Source organism: Camelus dromedarius, chromosome 22 (assembly GCF_036321535.1).
Source record: "Camelus dromedarius isolate mCamDro1 chromosome 22, mCamDro1.pat, whole genome shotgun sequence".
Classification (NCBI taxonomy): domain Eukaryota; kingdom Metazoa; phylum Chordata; class Mammalia; order Artiodactyla; family Camelidae; genus Camelus; species Camelus dromedarius.
Window position 1 is genome coordinate 25826081 of NC_087457.1, and position 14613 is coordinate 25840693.

The following is a 14613-nucleotide window of genomic DNA, read 5'->3' on the forward strand; positions in this document are numbered from 1 at the left end:
AGGAGCTTTCAAAAGATCAGTAATAAATATTACCTTTCTTCGGATCCTAGGGGAAGTTTGACATTTTTTCCCCTTTGTTTACTATTTATTACCTTTCATATCAACTGTCAGTTCAAGTCCTTATTCAATTTAACTGTTAGGCATTAATGCTTTTCTTGATTTGAATACACTTTTCACAACATTTGCATATTAACTATTTTAATTTTTGAGGTACAGAGATAGATCAGTTTGTTTTAGCTGTGCTATCCGAAAAATAAAATGCAATGAGTCATGAGTTTTGGACCAGTTTAGTGGTTTTAAACACTGAAAATGTAAAGAACCAAGTAACAAAACTTACAAAAAAAAAGTCTGAATGAATGAATTTAACAACAGTTCAGAGATGTCAGCTTCTAATACCACCATAAACAAGCGCCCGATTCCTCAGGGCTTGAGATACAGTGAACTGGACAGGAAGAAAGAATCTAAATTATAATCTTCCCATGCAAGGTGACTTTGCTACGTAAGGTGCTTCTTCTTTGTACCTTCAAAACCTTCAAACTCGTAAGTCGTTAATAGGAGACTGCAACTGGGGCGATTCAAAATGATCCAGGGCACTATAAGACAATTAGACTTCAGGTATGGCTGGGGCAAGGTTTCCTTCAAAACATCTTAATTTCATCTGGTTTTGCTTTTTATTTTTTTTAATTCCAAAGTGTTTCCTGCAACTCTTCCTGTATGCTCTACTTCTCCTCATTTTCCCTCATCCTTCTTGTCTGTTCTCAGGCTGGACTGTCATGCCACTGACTCTCGAACCTGGCCTAAGTCACAAATGTCCCATCCCACAGACGTCCTGCCCTCACTTTCCAGGAGTCAGACCCAGGTGTGTCTCAGGCAGACAGAACAGAGAGGTCTCTGACTGAACTCTGGTGGTGGTACCCAGCTGGTCAGAGGGACAGAGAAAGAAGCACGTAAGACCACAAGCAGCAACAAGGCCTTCAACTTAAAGTCCCACTCAAAGTCCTGTACATTAAAAGATGAGGGTGCACGCCAAATTCGGCTCACACAACCTGTGCCCACCTAGGGCACATACCCAGAGCTTATGCAATCAAAAGGGAGCAGGAAGTTAAACGTGACTCACCGTTTCATCCCTGTTGGAAATCAGCTGCGAGACATGTTTTTCTTCCTCTTTTATCATCAGTTTCTCATACAGGTCACTGACAATAAATGAAGGGTAATATCTATCCTTCAAGGTCTCATAAACATCTCCCTGGATTTTGCAGAACACTTCAATTCCTTTATTTCCCACAAGACACTGCTGGATTTCTTTGTAAAGTGATTTTTCCACAGGTATTTCTTTGCTCTCCACAAAGAAATTCTGGTAAATTTCACCAACCAGTTGTGGGATTTCATTCTGAAAAGACAGGAAGGTGAAGAAAGAGAAAGGAAGAAATACCATCTCTGAGAAAAACTATTTTCTTCTGAATTCTCTGCATTTTAAGGGTGGAAGGAAGTTATTTAGAACGTGGGATGAGTGCGGGGTTTGGGCTTTTGTGTGAACATTCACAGCCAAGGGGTAAGCGTCAGACCTTGAAAAAAACAACTGGTTCCTTAAAATGAACACATTACGTTGAACAGTTAACAAATGTAATTTCTTTTAAATGCTGGAAGGAAAAAAAGAGAATGAGAACAGTTCTCTTGCAATGGATTCCTTCTCATAAATCTGGATTCCTCAGGAATACAATTTATCAGCTAAATTCTATTTGACTTTTTCATCTAACATAAATAATCAGAAATGAGAATTTCTCACTCTAGAAAAAAGTCAATAACTGTGTAATTTAAGAAAGCAAGAGAAATAGCCTTCAGAATGATGACTTACTTTATTGTAATCAAGCTTATATTAGACAGCTTGGCCTTAAACATTACACGTAGGTCACTGCTGGTCTACTTCGGAAATGCAAACATCTCTTCTGATTAACATAATCTTCATGTTTCCACTAGAGATAACTTATTAACTCTAGGAATGTTATGCAAAGTCTTCAACAGTAGCAAGAAGTGAAAACAACTTAATGAACATTATGAATATGAAAAGTATTTCAGAACTTCTACATCCAAATCAACGTTGCTAACTCAAAATATAGCTACTCAAGGAAGCTATATCCTCTTATTCCACTGACATTTTTCAACTTGTTTTCAGTAGGTTAGGAAAATTTTTTAGATTGTGTTTTACAAAATTCCCTTGAGAGTGGCCAAAAGTCAAGTTTGAAGTCACGTCTGGTAAATAAAACATGTAATAAAATTGGCAAATATAATATTGAGAAAAATGAAGTAATTTGTGGCTTATAAATTGATAATAAAAGGCATTCCTAAAAGATTTTAAAATACTATGACTGGATTTAGCTCCTTAACCAATGTAGTGTGTGATTTCTGATGGATTTTAAGTTATTCGGCTCTCGCAGTGCTCACATGAAGTGCAAATGAGGAACTCAGTGTACACGGTGCTACCTGTGCTTATTTGAATAAGCCTCTCAAGACACATGTGTTATATATTATTTTCCATCTTCCTTATTAACATAATCGTATTTTTAATGAAATAAAAAAAGGTATAAAATATACACACAGTGGTATTAAAAACACACACTGTGGTATTAAAAATAAGAAGGTCATGAGATTGAGGTGTAGGTGAAAAGACCAAATTTACTGTAATAGCAATGTGGGTATGTGTATGCCTTTTTATAGTGGGTTAAAAAATAACTACCTGAAACTAAATTCAATATTTGGGTACATTTGTAAATATATTTTCCTTGACTACACATATAAAAACAAAATCTAATTTTATGTACCATTATGGGCTAGAACATAATGCCAATAATATATTTGGCCTAAAATATTCTTTGAATGTATACTTATCTTGTAGCTTTACTGAGAAACACAGATGCGCTGTCCAATACACAGGTTTTCACCAGCTAGTGATTAATACTGCTTTGAGCCTATATATCCTACCTTGTTAGCATTCTTCAGACATTCCACAGACTCCCAGAAACGAATCAGAGCTCTCTTATCCATCCTTTCCATGTATGTTCTAAAATGCTCTCGGTAAAAAGGACTGGCCAAGATGTCTTCGAATTGAAGAATCTATTAAGGGAATTTAAGAAAAAGTTTTTCAAAACCAAATTTTAGTACTCAGATTTTCATTTTCTTTTTCAGTCAGTTTTGGTGATTTGTGCAATCAGTCTAATTTAAATTGTGAAATTTATTGGCTTCAAGTTGTTCATAATATTCCTTTGCTATCCTTTTAATGCATGTAGGATCTATAGTGATATCCCCTCTCTCGTTCCTAATATTTGTAATTTGTGTCTTTTTTTTTCTTGGTCGTTTTAACTAGAGTGTATAAATGTTGATCTTTTAAAATAAGGACCTTCAATTTCATTGATTTCTCTGTTTTTTCTGTCCTCTATTTCACTGATTTCTGTTGCTATATAATTTCCTTCCTTCTAGTTATTTTAGTTTTAATTTGCATCTTAAGGTGGAAGATCACTGATTTTACACAGTTCTACCTTCTGGCTTTGAGGCCCTTCCCCCTCATCCAAGGCCCCGTCCTCTTGCTGGTCGTAGGCGGGGCCTCCCAGGATTCTGATCCTCTTCTCACACTGCTTCTTCGCCACAGTCAGCTGGTTAATGTACCTTTTCATGTTCCTGGCCCTCAGGAGATCAGCCTTCATGGCAGCGGTTTCTTTACCTTAAAGGAGATGGATGGACAGTACCTGGTCAGAGGACAAGGTACAAGAGAGGAAGCAGTACAGCTCTGGACCAGACCAGTGTCTGACGTGTACATTCTGAACAACAGTGGGCACTGAAGAGCAGCCACTATGGATGGGAACCAGGATGGAGGTTCCTCAAAAAATTAAAAATAGAACTGCCATACGATCCAGCACCAGTGACACTTGGGGTGGATAAGTCTCTGCTGCAGGGCTGTCCTGTATACATACTGGGTGATTTTTAGCAGCATCCTGGCCTCCACCACTAGATGCCAGCACCATCCCTCTCCACTGATGTAACATCCAAAATTGCCTCCTGATCTCGTCAAATGCCCCCTGTCCTTTGGTGGGCAAACTGTACCCCACCCCACTGAGAAGTTCTAATACAGAGGTAGAGCCTCTGTGCGGGGGGAAGGAGCAAGGCTGCACTCTCCCCAGCCCCCGGCGCCCCCAGCACGTGGCTCTGCTCCCCAGGACACACAGGCCTCCTCACGCCCCTCAACCCCAAGCGATCAAGGGAAGGGAGTAAGGGGGGTTCTCACTAGATGTCGGGCCTCCACTCCTCAGCCTGTACCCACACTGACGGACTAGCGAGCCTCTGAATCTTTCCCGTACATTTAGATGGAAGTTTCAGTAAGCCTCCCTGAGAATCTCTGAGAAGAGGGTTCACGAAACAGGAATGTATTTATTTAGGTACCAGTCAAATTTCAAAATGGGAAATGATGCTCCACACTTCTCAACATGAGGCTCAGTTACTGACCAGCACACACTCCTTCAAAGTTACCTGAAAATCATCTCAGAAGCCGCCCAGGAACTACAACAATATTTACCTTGCTTTTCAACTTGAGATAAGTATGCTATTTGAAAGAAGAAGAGGAGGAGGAGGGAGGAGGAAGAGGGGAAAAGGGGGAAAGGGGAGGAGGGGAGGAGGAGAAGGGGGGGGAGGAGGAGGAGAAGGAGAAGAATTCTCTTCTCACACCAAACACCTGCAATTTCACCATCTAAAGTGTCTCCACTTTAGCAGAGAGCGTATTTGAGGAATAAGCAGCGATCGTGGCAGGAGCCGACAGCGGGGCCTCTCACGGTACCGGAGACCTTGCAGCCTAGCACGGCTGTCAGGGTGCCTGCAGCCACGTCTTATTTCCTTCCTTTAAACGTCTCAAGTGCTGATACTTCCAGCATTTCCTTTGGTTTGAGGTCCTCCAACGTACTTGAAATACATTTGCAAAGTCATAATGTCATGTCAGTTAAATCCACACATTAAATTACCAGGAGAACCCTGCTCGCAAATTAGAACCACGACTCGAAGAGATAGGAGAAAGACACGCAGAACACAGATCTGGCCCGTATAATTTCTAAGTTCGAGCATGACTCTTGTAACACCTACCTGCACGAGTGAGGAGTGGAGTGAGATGGGTCCAGGACAGGTGGGTTCAAGTTCCAGATCAGGGTGTGACTAAGACCTGTTTAACATCTCTGGACCTGAGCTATTTGTATAAATGCAGGCCTCAGAATGTAGGATGACTGAAGCTTCCTTGGGGGGAGACAGGTGGGAGCAGGGTTGGATATAAAACTGTGAGCCTACAGAGAGTGTGACCGAAGTGCCCTGAGCTCTCAGTCCCTCGAGGCAGAGAAAGGACGGGAGCTGGGCCAGATGAAGGGGCTGCAGGAGCTGGAGGCCGCAGCGCTGAGGGCATGAGGGCTGGGCAGGAAGAAACTGGCAACGGCCCTGCAGCAACAGACTGGTGTTTTTTAAGTTTAGGTCATTCATAAATTAGAAGCTGAGTCCAATTACTGCAATGCTAGAAAATCAGATCACATCGATCATGAGGAAGCACTCTGGGAAGCCCTCCAGCATCTATAGATCAGCTCCTTCTTTCAGGCAGGGACACCTTTAAATCCCGAATCAGGTAAGAAATATTATTTAAAAAATTCTTGATGGGGATCAACATCAGTGTGTTGTTTACATTCATATTCAATCTATTCTGAAGTTCTCCTACAGTTTTGCTTGATATATTCAATTCCAGAACTCTTTATTTATATTCTAAACAAGACACAATTTTTCGAATGCCTCCCAGTCTATACGACGGGCATGTCACTCCCCAGTGTGCAGTATTTATACACAGCAGTTTCTGCCTGCTTCAAATCAACATCATGTCCTTCGTCGTCGTCAGCTGAATAAATACCACTCTCGAATCACCTTAACTATTCTTGGTAACATTTCAGGATCCAGAACAGCCGGTGGGGGGGGTACTTTAAAGGGAGCTGAAGCACTGGGCTTATTTTCATCCATAAGGACAAATCAGCATATGTTCCATGACTACCAGAATTCCTACACTTGGCCCATGTCTTAGTGCGTTCAGACAGCTATAACCAAATGCCACAGACTGCGGCTATAAACAACAGACATTTATTTCTCAGTCTGGAGACTGGAAATCCAAGCCTAGGGCACCAGCGTGGGGGCGTTCCGGAGAAGGCCTGCGTGTCGGCCGTAGATGGCCACCTTCTTGCCGTGTCCTCACGTGGTGGGAGGGGCTGGGGACCTCTCTGCCGCCTCTTTTATAAATCACTTAGTCTATCCATAAGGGCTCCACCCTCATGACTTAAGCACCTCCCAAAGGCCTCACCTAATACCATCAATTTGGGTGTTAGGATTTCAACAAAAAAAAACTGGGGTCGGGGGGACACACAAATATTCAGACCACAGCAGCCAGCTAATTTAATAGACCATTTCTCAACTACTTGGGCTATTCTAACTGTAAATAAAAAGCTAGAGGGCTGGGCACTGAAACGGAGACATGAATACATCAATGGCTCTACAGCAGTGGTTCTCAAAGTGTGGTTCCTGGAGAAGCAGCACCAGCATGTCTAGGGAGCCCTGGGACACGCACACCCTCAGGGCCCACGCCAGACCCACAGAATCAGAAACTTCGGGGCTGGGCCCAGCAACCTGCGATTTAACAAGCCCTCCAGGTGATTCTGATGCACACTCCACTTCGAGAACCACTGGTCTACAGGATTAAGTCCAGACTTCTCAGGACAGCTCACAAGGCCCTTTAGGATCGGCCCCCGTCTTCCTGTCAAGCCTCACCTCTCCATTACATGCCAAGTATCAGCGCAGTGTCTCACCTGACAAGACCCAGACACAATCAGGTAATTTCTCCCAACCTGCTGCACGGCTTTTTTTCCTTTATATCCTCAAAATGTTTTCATAATTGCATATTCTTTCTTAATCATCAATTATAATTGAAAAAGACTTGCCCGAAACATATGTAGCAACAAATGGACATTTTAGCACATATATACTACTTTCATAAAGTTCCCATCTCTAGTTTGAATCATAAATATTCTTAGGATCTTCCATCTGTTCAGTTTTTTTTAAACTTCTTCAGTTTCCCACTCACAAAAAGAACGTGGAAATAAGGAGAAACAACATTGGAAATGAAATTGCTTACAACTGCACCCACAACCTGGTAGCATCACAACCTGGTAGAGACACGAATGGGCACAGCCCGCCCGATTTTCCAGGTGTAAGGAAACAGAGCAGACAGGTGGGGCCAGTGAAAGGAGGTTAACATACAGACTGAGGCTTTTCCCAGATTCTTTGCCCGATGGTATTTTCACTGGATCGTACCGTCTCTAAAATGCAGAGATCTCCAAAAATAACAGTTCTATTCTGGGGAAGCCTTTAATGTAAAAAAAAAAATCAAAATTTCCTTAATGACTTTCACAAAGAGGAAAAAACACATATATTTCTCTGGAAATAGAGATAAATTTGAGAAAGAATGAAATAAAGTAACCTTTCATTTGACAGCTGTACATCAAAATTCCAAAGGTCACAGAGAAGCAAGAACTGCTTCCTATAATAACATGTTGCTAGATACTCAATTAAAAGAAAAAGAACAATAGAGAATTCTCAATTTGACCACCCCTTTAATTAAAAAAAAAAATCTGCACTTAAATTATAACAACCTAATTATTTAAAATTGAAACCACCCACAAAGGAACTTCAACGGTGAGACAGCAGATGGCATTATTTATGAAGGAAGTCATTCCAGACTGTTAATACATTGTTCTCCTCTAATAATGTGCTGTGTGAAGATACATGGGGACTCGGGGACAGCAGATGCAGAAGACTATCAGCTGTCACCTCCATGCTGGCAACTTCCAAATACTTCTCTTCAGGGCAGCTCTCTCACGACAGGGTGAGAAATGGCAGGCGCGCACCCTGCCATCCGCCTGTCGTCCCGGGACCACTGAGCGCTCGCACCCCTGAATCAGTCCCCCTTTTCATTCTGCGTTTTTCAATGTCTTCACTGAAAAATGCTTTCTAATCATCTGGACCAAGCAATCGGAAGACTGAATAAACTGGGTTCTACAGAAATGAAGGACGTGCCCAGGTTTCAAGGGGAAGCTGGCAGGAGAACCAAGGTGTCCAACGCCAGCTCCAGCACTTTTTCTTCTACACCCCAAACTTCACCTCACCGGCCAAAAGCTACGGGACGTAACAGGAGCAGCGGAACAGCAGCAGACTAGGAGTTATGACCTCAGACGAGTGAGTTCATTGACCTTCTCCGGATAGGCGTGTCCTCACCTGTGAAGTCAGCAGGCTGTCCCAGCACCGTAACGTCCCACCATCTGATTCACCCCAAACCCAGTGAGTCACTGACCAGGTCACCTTTCCCTCACAGCCTCCCTTACCAATCCCTTCCTTTTTGCCACTGTCACCAGCGCCTACACTGCCGTCCTTCATTCCCAGACACCACATCACCCTCCCCATAGGAATGCCTCAAAAATATTTTTAAAGATTTCATAGCTAATCGACTTTTACATTTTTCTATTTCCATTTTCCATTTCCATATGTGACTGTGCCTTACAGTGTTAGGGCTAAAAGGTCCATCCAGCGGCACTGCACTGAAATGTTTTATTAGAAAAATATGAACATAAATAGACTTGAATCATAACTACATCATAACCGTACCTGAAAAAATTAGAAATCAACTTTTGAAATTACTTCTTTTGTCAAAAACTACTCGTATATGATTTTAAACATCTAATAACACAAATAACTTATGAAAAATACTGAACACTTTTTGGACGGAATTACTTGATAAAAAATATAATGTCAATGTTACACCAAAACACCCTAGTAATGTAACACACTGAAGTGGAAAGTTAATCATAAAAGTCCTTGGTCACACTCACAGCTCCACATTTATCTGTCACATGGGGCTACAGAAAACCTAAGAGCTAGCTTTGTGAAGTAACACCAAAGCTGGTTCCCCCAAAGGGCTCCAGCACACATTCTGTATCTACTGATCGGTCAAAGGGAGGCAGAAAAGCTCACACCATGTGACAAATACCCAGTCACCTTTACTGTTCTCCTGCAAAGGCTTGTCTGATTTATTCCAAGCTCGAGATTCTTATCCCTAAATGAAGGACCTTTAGGGGCCCAAATAAGCCCCTGTGGTGCTAGTTTACATTAGGGTGGGAACTCTGACCTTCACAGAAGCAAATCACTCAGAACCTCTGAACCCGACATGAAGTCCCCGGGCATGGAAATCCCTCCTCCCCCACTCTAAGCCTGTTAGGTTGTTTCAAGCTAGTTTTGCAGACGCAAGTGTTAGAGCCCTACACTTTAAGAAAGGAAGAGATTCTCTGGCTCAAAGTCAAACCAAACAAACCAGGACGACTGACTTAGAATTTAAAGTAGGACTTAAAATGAGAAATATATTCGATCGAAGAACTTTTATAAAATAGGACTTTACTTATTATTTAAGTTCAACTTTACAAAGTACCCACATGCCAGAAATGAGGCTAGACACTTGAATAAGGTATTACATGCAGTCACTGAATAAATACTAAAGACCCCTAGAAATTCCCAATTACTTCCTGTATTATCCAGTATGGCAGCCACTAGCCACATGCTTAAGCTAGTTTTGCCAGAAAATGAAATTTTCAGTCTCCATCTTCTCATTCTTTTCTTTATAAAATAGCTTTATTGAAATATAATTCACACACTATGGATTTTACCCTTTTACCACATACAATTCAAAGTTTTTTTTAGCATATTCAGAGTTATGCAGCCAACACCATAATCTAAACATAGAACACTTTCCTCACCCCCAAAAGAAAACCTGTACCCAGTAATAGTCAACTCCTCATTTCCCATCTTATCTCACTTCCACCCTGGCAGCCCTAGGTAACTGCTGATCTATTTTCAGTCTCTATGGATTTGCCTATTCTGGGCATTTCATTTAAATGAAATCATCCAACATGTGGTCTTTTGTAACTGGTTTCTTTCACTCAGCATAGTGTTTGCAAGGTCCATCCATGCTGGAGCACGTTCACCACTCCCTTCCTTTACCGCTGGATCCGAGTCCACTGTATGCACAGGTCACCATTGGTTGACGGCCATTTGGGTCATTCTCACTTTTTGGTTATTCTAAATAATGCTACTACAAACATTCAAGAACAAGCTTTCTTGGACACGTTTTCATTTCTCTTAGGCAGATACTTAGGAGTGGAACCACTACACCTCATGGTAATTCTATGTTTAATATTCTGAGGAGGTTCCAGACTTTCCCATTTTCACCAGCTGTGTACGAGGGTTGCAACATCTCCACATCCTTATCAACACGGGTTATTACCTGTTTTTTATTTTAGCCACTCTAGTGGGTGAGGAATGGTATCTCATATTAGTTTTGATTTCCATTTCCCTAATGTCTAATGATGCAGGGCATGTCTTCATTCGCTTATTAGCCATTTGTATATCTTTGGACAAGTGGCTACACAAATCCTCTGTCCATTTTTCAATGGATTACTTGTCTTTTGATTATTGAGCTGTATGAGTTCTTCAGCTATTCTGGATACAAGCTCTGTATCATATACACGATTTGCAAATATTTTATTTCATTCTGTGGGTTGTCTTTTTACTTTCTTGTGGCAGACACAAGTTTTTCACTTTTGATGAAATGCAATTTACTTTTTTCGGTCACTTGTGCTTCCCCCCATTCTTACGCAGACCCACACAATTTGAGAGAGCACTGATTCCCAGAACCCGCCTTTGTTCTGGACATGAAGACACACTGTGGCTGAAGTCACCTATGTGGCTTTAGCTACCCTACTTTTTTCTGAGGTTTTACTCCTTACTTTGAGCCCCATTATAAACTTGAGACAAATTTAGAAAAAGCTAACTACTGGTAACAGAATTAACCCAAAAGGAGAGTAACGGAGCAAATCTTAATGTGGTTATACAGCTTACTGAAAATAAATGCTTCTAGCATTTTCACAGGAAAGAAACTACAGTGCTATCTTGAACTTATCAGTTACAATGTTGTGGGCTAAATTATATTCCCACAAAAGACATGCTGAAGCCCTAAACCCTAGTACCTGTGAATGTGACCTTATTTGGAAATAGGATCTTTGCAGAAATACTCAAGTTCAGATGAGCTCATCTAAGGGTGCACCTTAATCCAGTATGACTGGGGTCCTTGTAAGAATAAGAAATTTAGACACAGACATGCACAGAGGCAAGACAGTGTGAAGACACAGGAAGACGACAGCACTCTACAAGCCCAGAAGAGAGACTTGAAACAGATTCTTTCATCACTGCCCTCAAAAGGAACCAAGCCTGCCAACACCTTGACCTCAGACTTTGAGACTCCAGAACTATGAGAAAATGAGCTTCTGTTGTTGAAACCATTCACTCTGTGGCACGCTATTTTGGCAGACCTAGTAAACTAACACAATTACACAAAATAAAAAAGGTATGTTTCTGACTAAACTCATATAACAAGGAGATGCACTGAGAAAAGACAATGGTGGCAACAAGAAATCCCTTCCTAGTATTCTCCTTAAAACCTGTCAAACTGCCTGAAAATACAGCACCTTCTCTGCAGGAACAATGAAAAAAGGAAAGGAACTAAGCCCATACTCTTGCAGGAATTCACATCTCCTTTGCTCAAAAGCCTCTGAAGACTTCCCTCCTCATTCAGAGTAAAAGCTGCAGCCCCTACTGTACAAGTAAGGACTTCGTGCTAGGGTCTCCTGTCACCTCTGACTTTGGATTCTCTCCCAACTCAGCCCTTTCCAGCAATACAAGCTGCCTCAGGTAAGCCCTGTGTGCTTCTGTCTCAGAATTCTACGCCCTTCCTTCCTCAGACACCCCGCCCCCGGGGCCCCAGGGCTTTGTTCACAGGTCACCACCTTGGCGAGGTCTCCCCAAATCACCCTGTCCAAGTGCAAAATCCTCCCCTTCCAGCTGAACCAACATTCCTCTCCACATACCTCCCTGCACAATTAAACAAGAATGTCTAATTTGTTTTTCTCGAAAGCACATCTCATTGTCTGAAATACCGTGTATTTTATTTGTTAATTGTCTGATTGCCCCCCAGCCTAGTTCAGGGACTCGATGAATGCAGAGATTCCCTTGTGTTCACTATTGAATCATAATCGCCTGGCAGTGTTCAGTAAACACTTTAAAATGAACACATTTGCACAATTTTCCTTGCTGGGCTGAGATTAAGAATTAGTGCCTCTTCAGAGTCTATACCCTCATCTCTCTCTCTTTTTTTTTAATATGGCTCCTACCTTCTGGCAGTGACCCAGAGAGACAAGCACAAGTCCCCAACCCCAGTGTCCCTTTGCCTCTGTGTGCTGACTGGAAACCCGGGCACAGGTCAAAGTCTCTGCCCAAGTCGTCCTTGTCCTCCCGGCACTCCACCCCCAGACAGGAAGCTGAGGGGCCGGACAGTTCTGCGGGATGTCCAGCCCATGAGGCAGCAGTGTCTGCTGCTTGTCACTGCGAATCCGGACCTGCCCTGGCCTGGAGACAAAACTCGACCTGCAGCTTCATACATGAAGCGCTGGACAAACCATCAGGGAGCTGGGAGCCTACTTCAAACCCTGATTCCTCCTCAGGATCAAACAGCCCTTCATTTGAAGAAAAACAAACAGGATAAAATATATAGAGTATTTATATAGATACATGTATTTTAAATCTGCAAGAGTAGGAGGAGGAAAGTTGTTCACAATACAAATGCTTAACTCGAAGAAAAGATTAAATTATGAAACGTCAACTCATAGAAGTCATTTATGTGACTATGAAGATTATGCTTCATATAAAAAAATTAATGAATATTAAGATCAAACTGTAATATGAGAAAAAATTATGAAACCATGTTTAGTTTAAAAACAGAAGTACTATATACCCAATGATTTTAATCTTCTAAAAGTTATGACTACAGATGTATAAAGTTTATAAGTGTACACAGAAATACAAAGATTTTTGTTAGGATGAAATTACACTTACTTTCTCTTATGCTGTTACACCATCATTTTAACAAATTTGAAATATTTACACGCAGTGTTCATACCTGCCAAAGCTCTGACGGGAGAGGGAAGGCTGGGGCTAGATCTGGACCCTTCGGGTCTATAACCGAAGAAAACAAACTGGTTCTTACCCTTGTGCCTCTTCAGCTGGGGGAAGCTGCTAATTGTAGTTGCTTGAATTATTTCCACTACAATTTGATACCTGAGTTTTAAAAAGAGAGAACAGGAAAGATTGAATAGGAAGGAAATACTGCTTTCAGAGATATTTTTAGGCTGTGTTTGTACTAAGCAACTATAACACAGGAACTGCAGGTCCTGCCCAAGTGTCATCAAAAGCGTCCAACACGAACCAAGCACAGCGGGCTGGGCGCCGTGCCAGGAGCTACTCATTTCTGAGACCTGAATGTCGGGGTGCTGGACTGACTCCCTGACCATCATTCCTGTGCCGGAGGCGTTACTACCTGCCCCCTCACTGAAGGTAGAAACTTCGAGGTTACGATCAACTCTTCCCACTCTTCACCCCCACCACTGCCCTCCTCTCCCGCCAGCAGTAACCGGAACCTACTGACTGGCCATTCCTCTCTGAAGCTTCTTAGATTCCTCTTGTCTACAGGGTGAAACACTTGCTCCCCCTCACTTCTTTAGCTCTTCATACGCTACTTCTGGTCTGAACAGCCTGCTTCATATTCAGCTATTTATACCCACAAGAGTCTCCAATGCTGGACAACAAACACCTCGATGGCAGGGAAAAGATCCGAAGGATCCAATTCATGTTTACAAACACCAGACCCTCCCCCACACGGTGCTTCGCACATGGGAACCATCTGAAGATGATCACTGAATCTGCAGAATTCACCTTCACTTGATACCAAAAGGCAAAGTAGGAAATGAGGGACAAAACCATACAACATACATATCCAAATGCTGGCCATCCTGGATGGCACAGGCTCTCAAGGCCCCCCAGGGAGCTGTCCAGGGTCCCTGGCGCTCGCCCGGCCTTCCCCCTCCAGAGGACGGCATGGCCCTGCTGGTGTCCAGTTTGGTTCCACCAACAGGAGAACTAATATTTGTAAACATTGTCTTAATCAGAAGAGCAGAGACTGTTAGTACATGTTTCTCCAAAATGATAATCTAAACTCAAGTCTTCGGAGGAAGCAGCCTAACAAGGATTCAGCTCTTTTCCAGTTCTGGGAAGACCCTGCCCACAGCATCCCTTGTCTCAAAGGGAAGGAAAAAGTCTCACAAAGCCACCTGCTCTGAGTCTCCACCTTCACCTCTGTCTGGTTTTATACACTTAGCTAAATTAATAAAGACTTGGAGCAAGACTTTTTATGAATGCTTTCCACCAATCTTAATCTCGCCTGAAAGCTAGACAGGCCTTCAAAATGATCCCCTTAGAAACCAACACCTCTTACTGTTACAATTTTACTGTCAGTTGTCAAAGCTCTGGGACTCTACTAGAACTGATTTCAAAGTTATTTAGCAGCCAAACCAAAAAAGAAAATTAGTCTCTTCATTTCATTAGGCACAACTTACACAGATTTTT

At 42.2% G+C, this 14613-nt stretch overlaps 1 protein-coding gene across 4 annotated transcripts in view; it reads right to left on the reverse strand.

Annotated features, from left to right (window-relative positions):
* Positions 1-14613, reverse strand: part of SNX25 (sorting nexin 25) — an 89644-nt gene that overhangs the window by 24274 nt on the left and 50757 nt on the right. For all 4 annotated transcript variants that reach the window (XM_064477559.1, XM_031440305.2, XM_031440304.2 and 1 more), the window contains exons 6-9: positions 13199-13269; positions 3534-3715; positions 2980-3111; positions 1118-1390 (exon numbers count right to left, since the gene is read on the reverse strand). In XM_064477559.1, coding sequence (XP_064333629.1) covers positions 1118-1390; positions 2980-3111; positions 3534-3715; positions 13199-13269 — 658 coding nt within the window. The remainder of the gene's footprint in view (positions 1-1117; positions 1391-2979; positions 3112-3533; positions 3716-13198; positions 13270-14613) is intronic.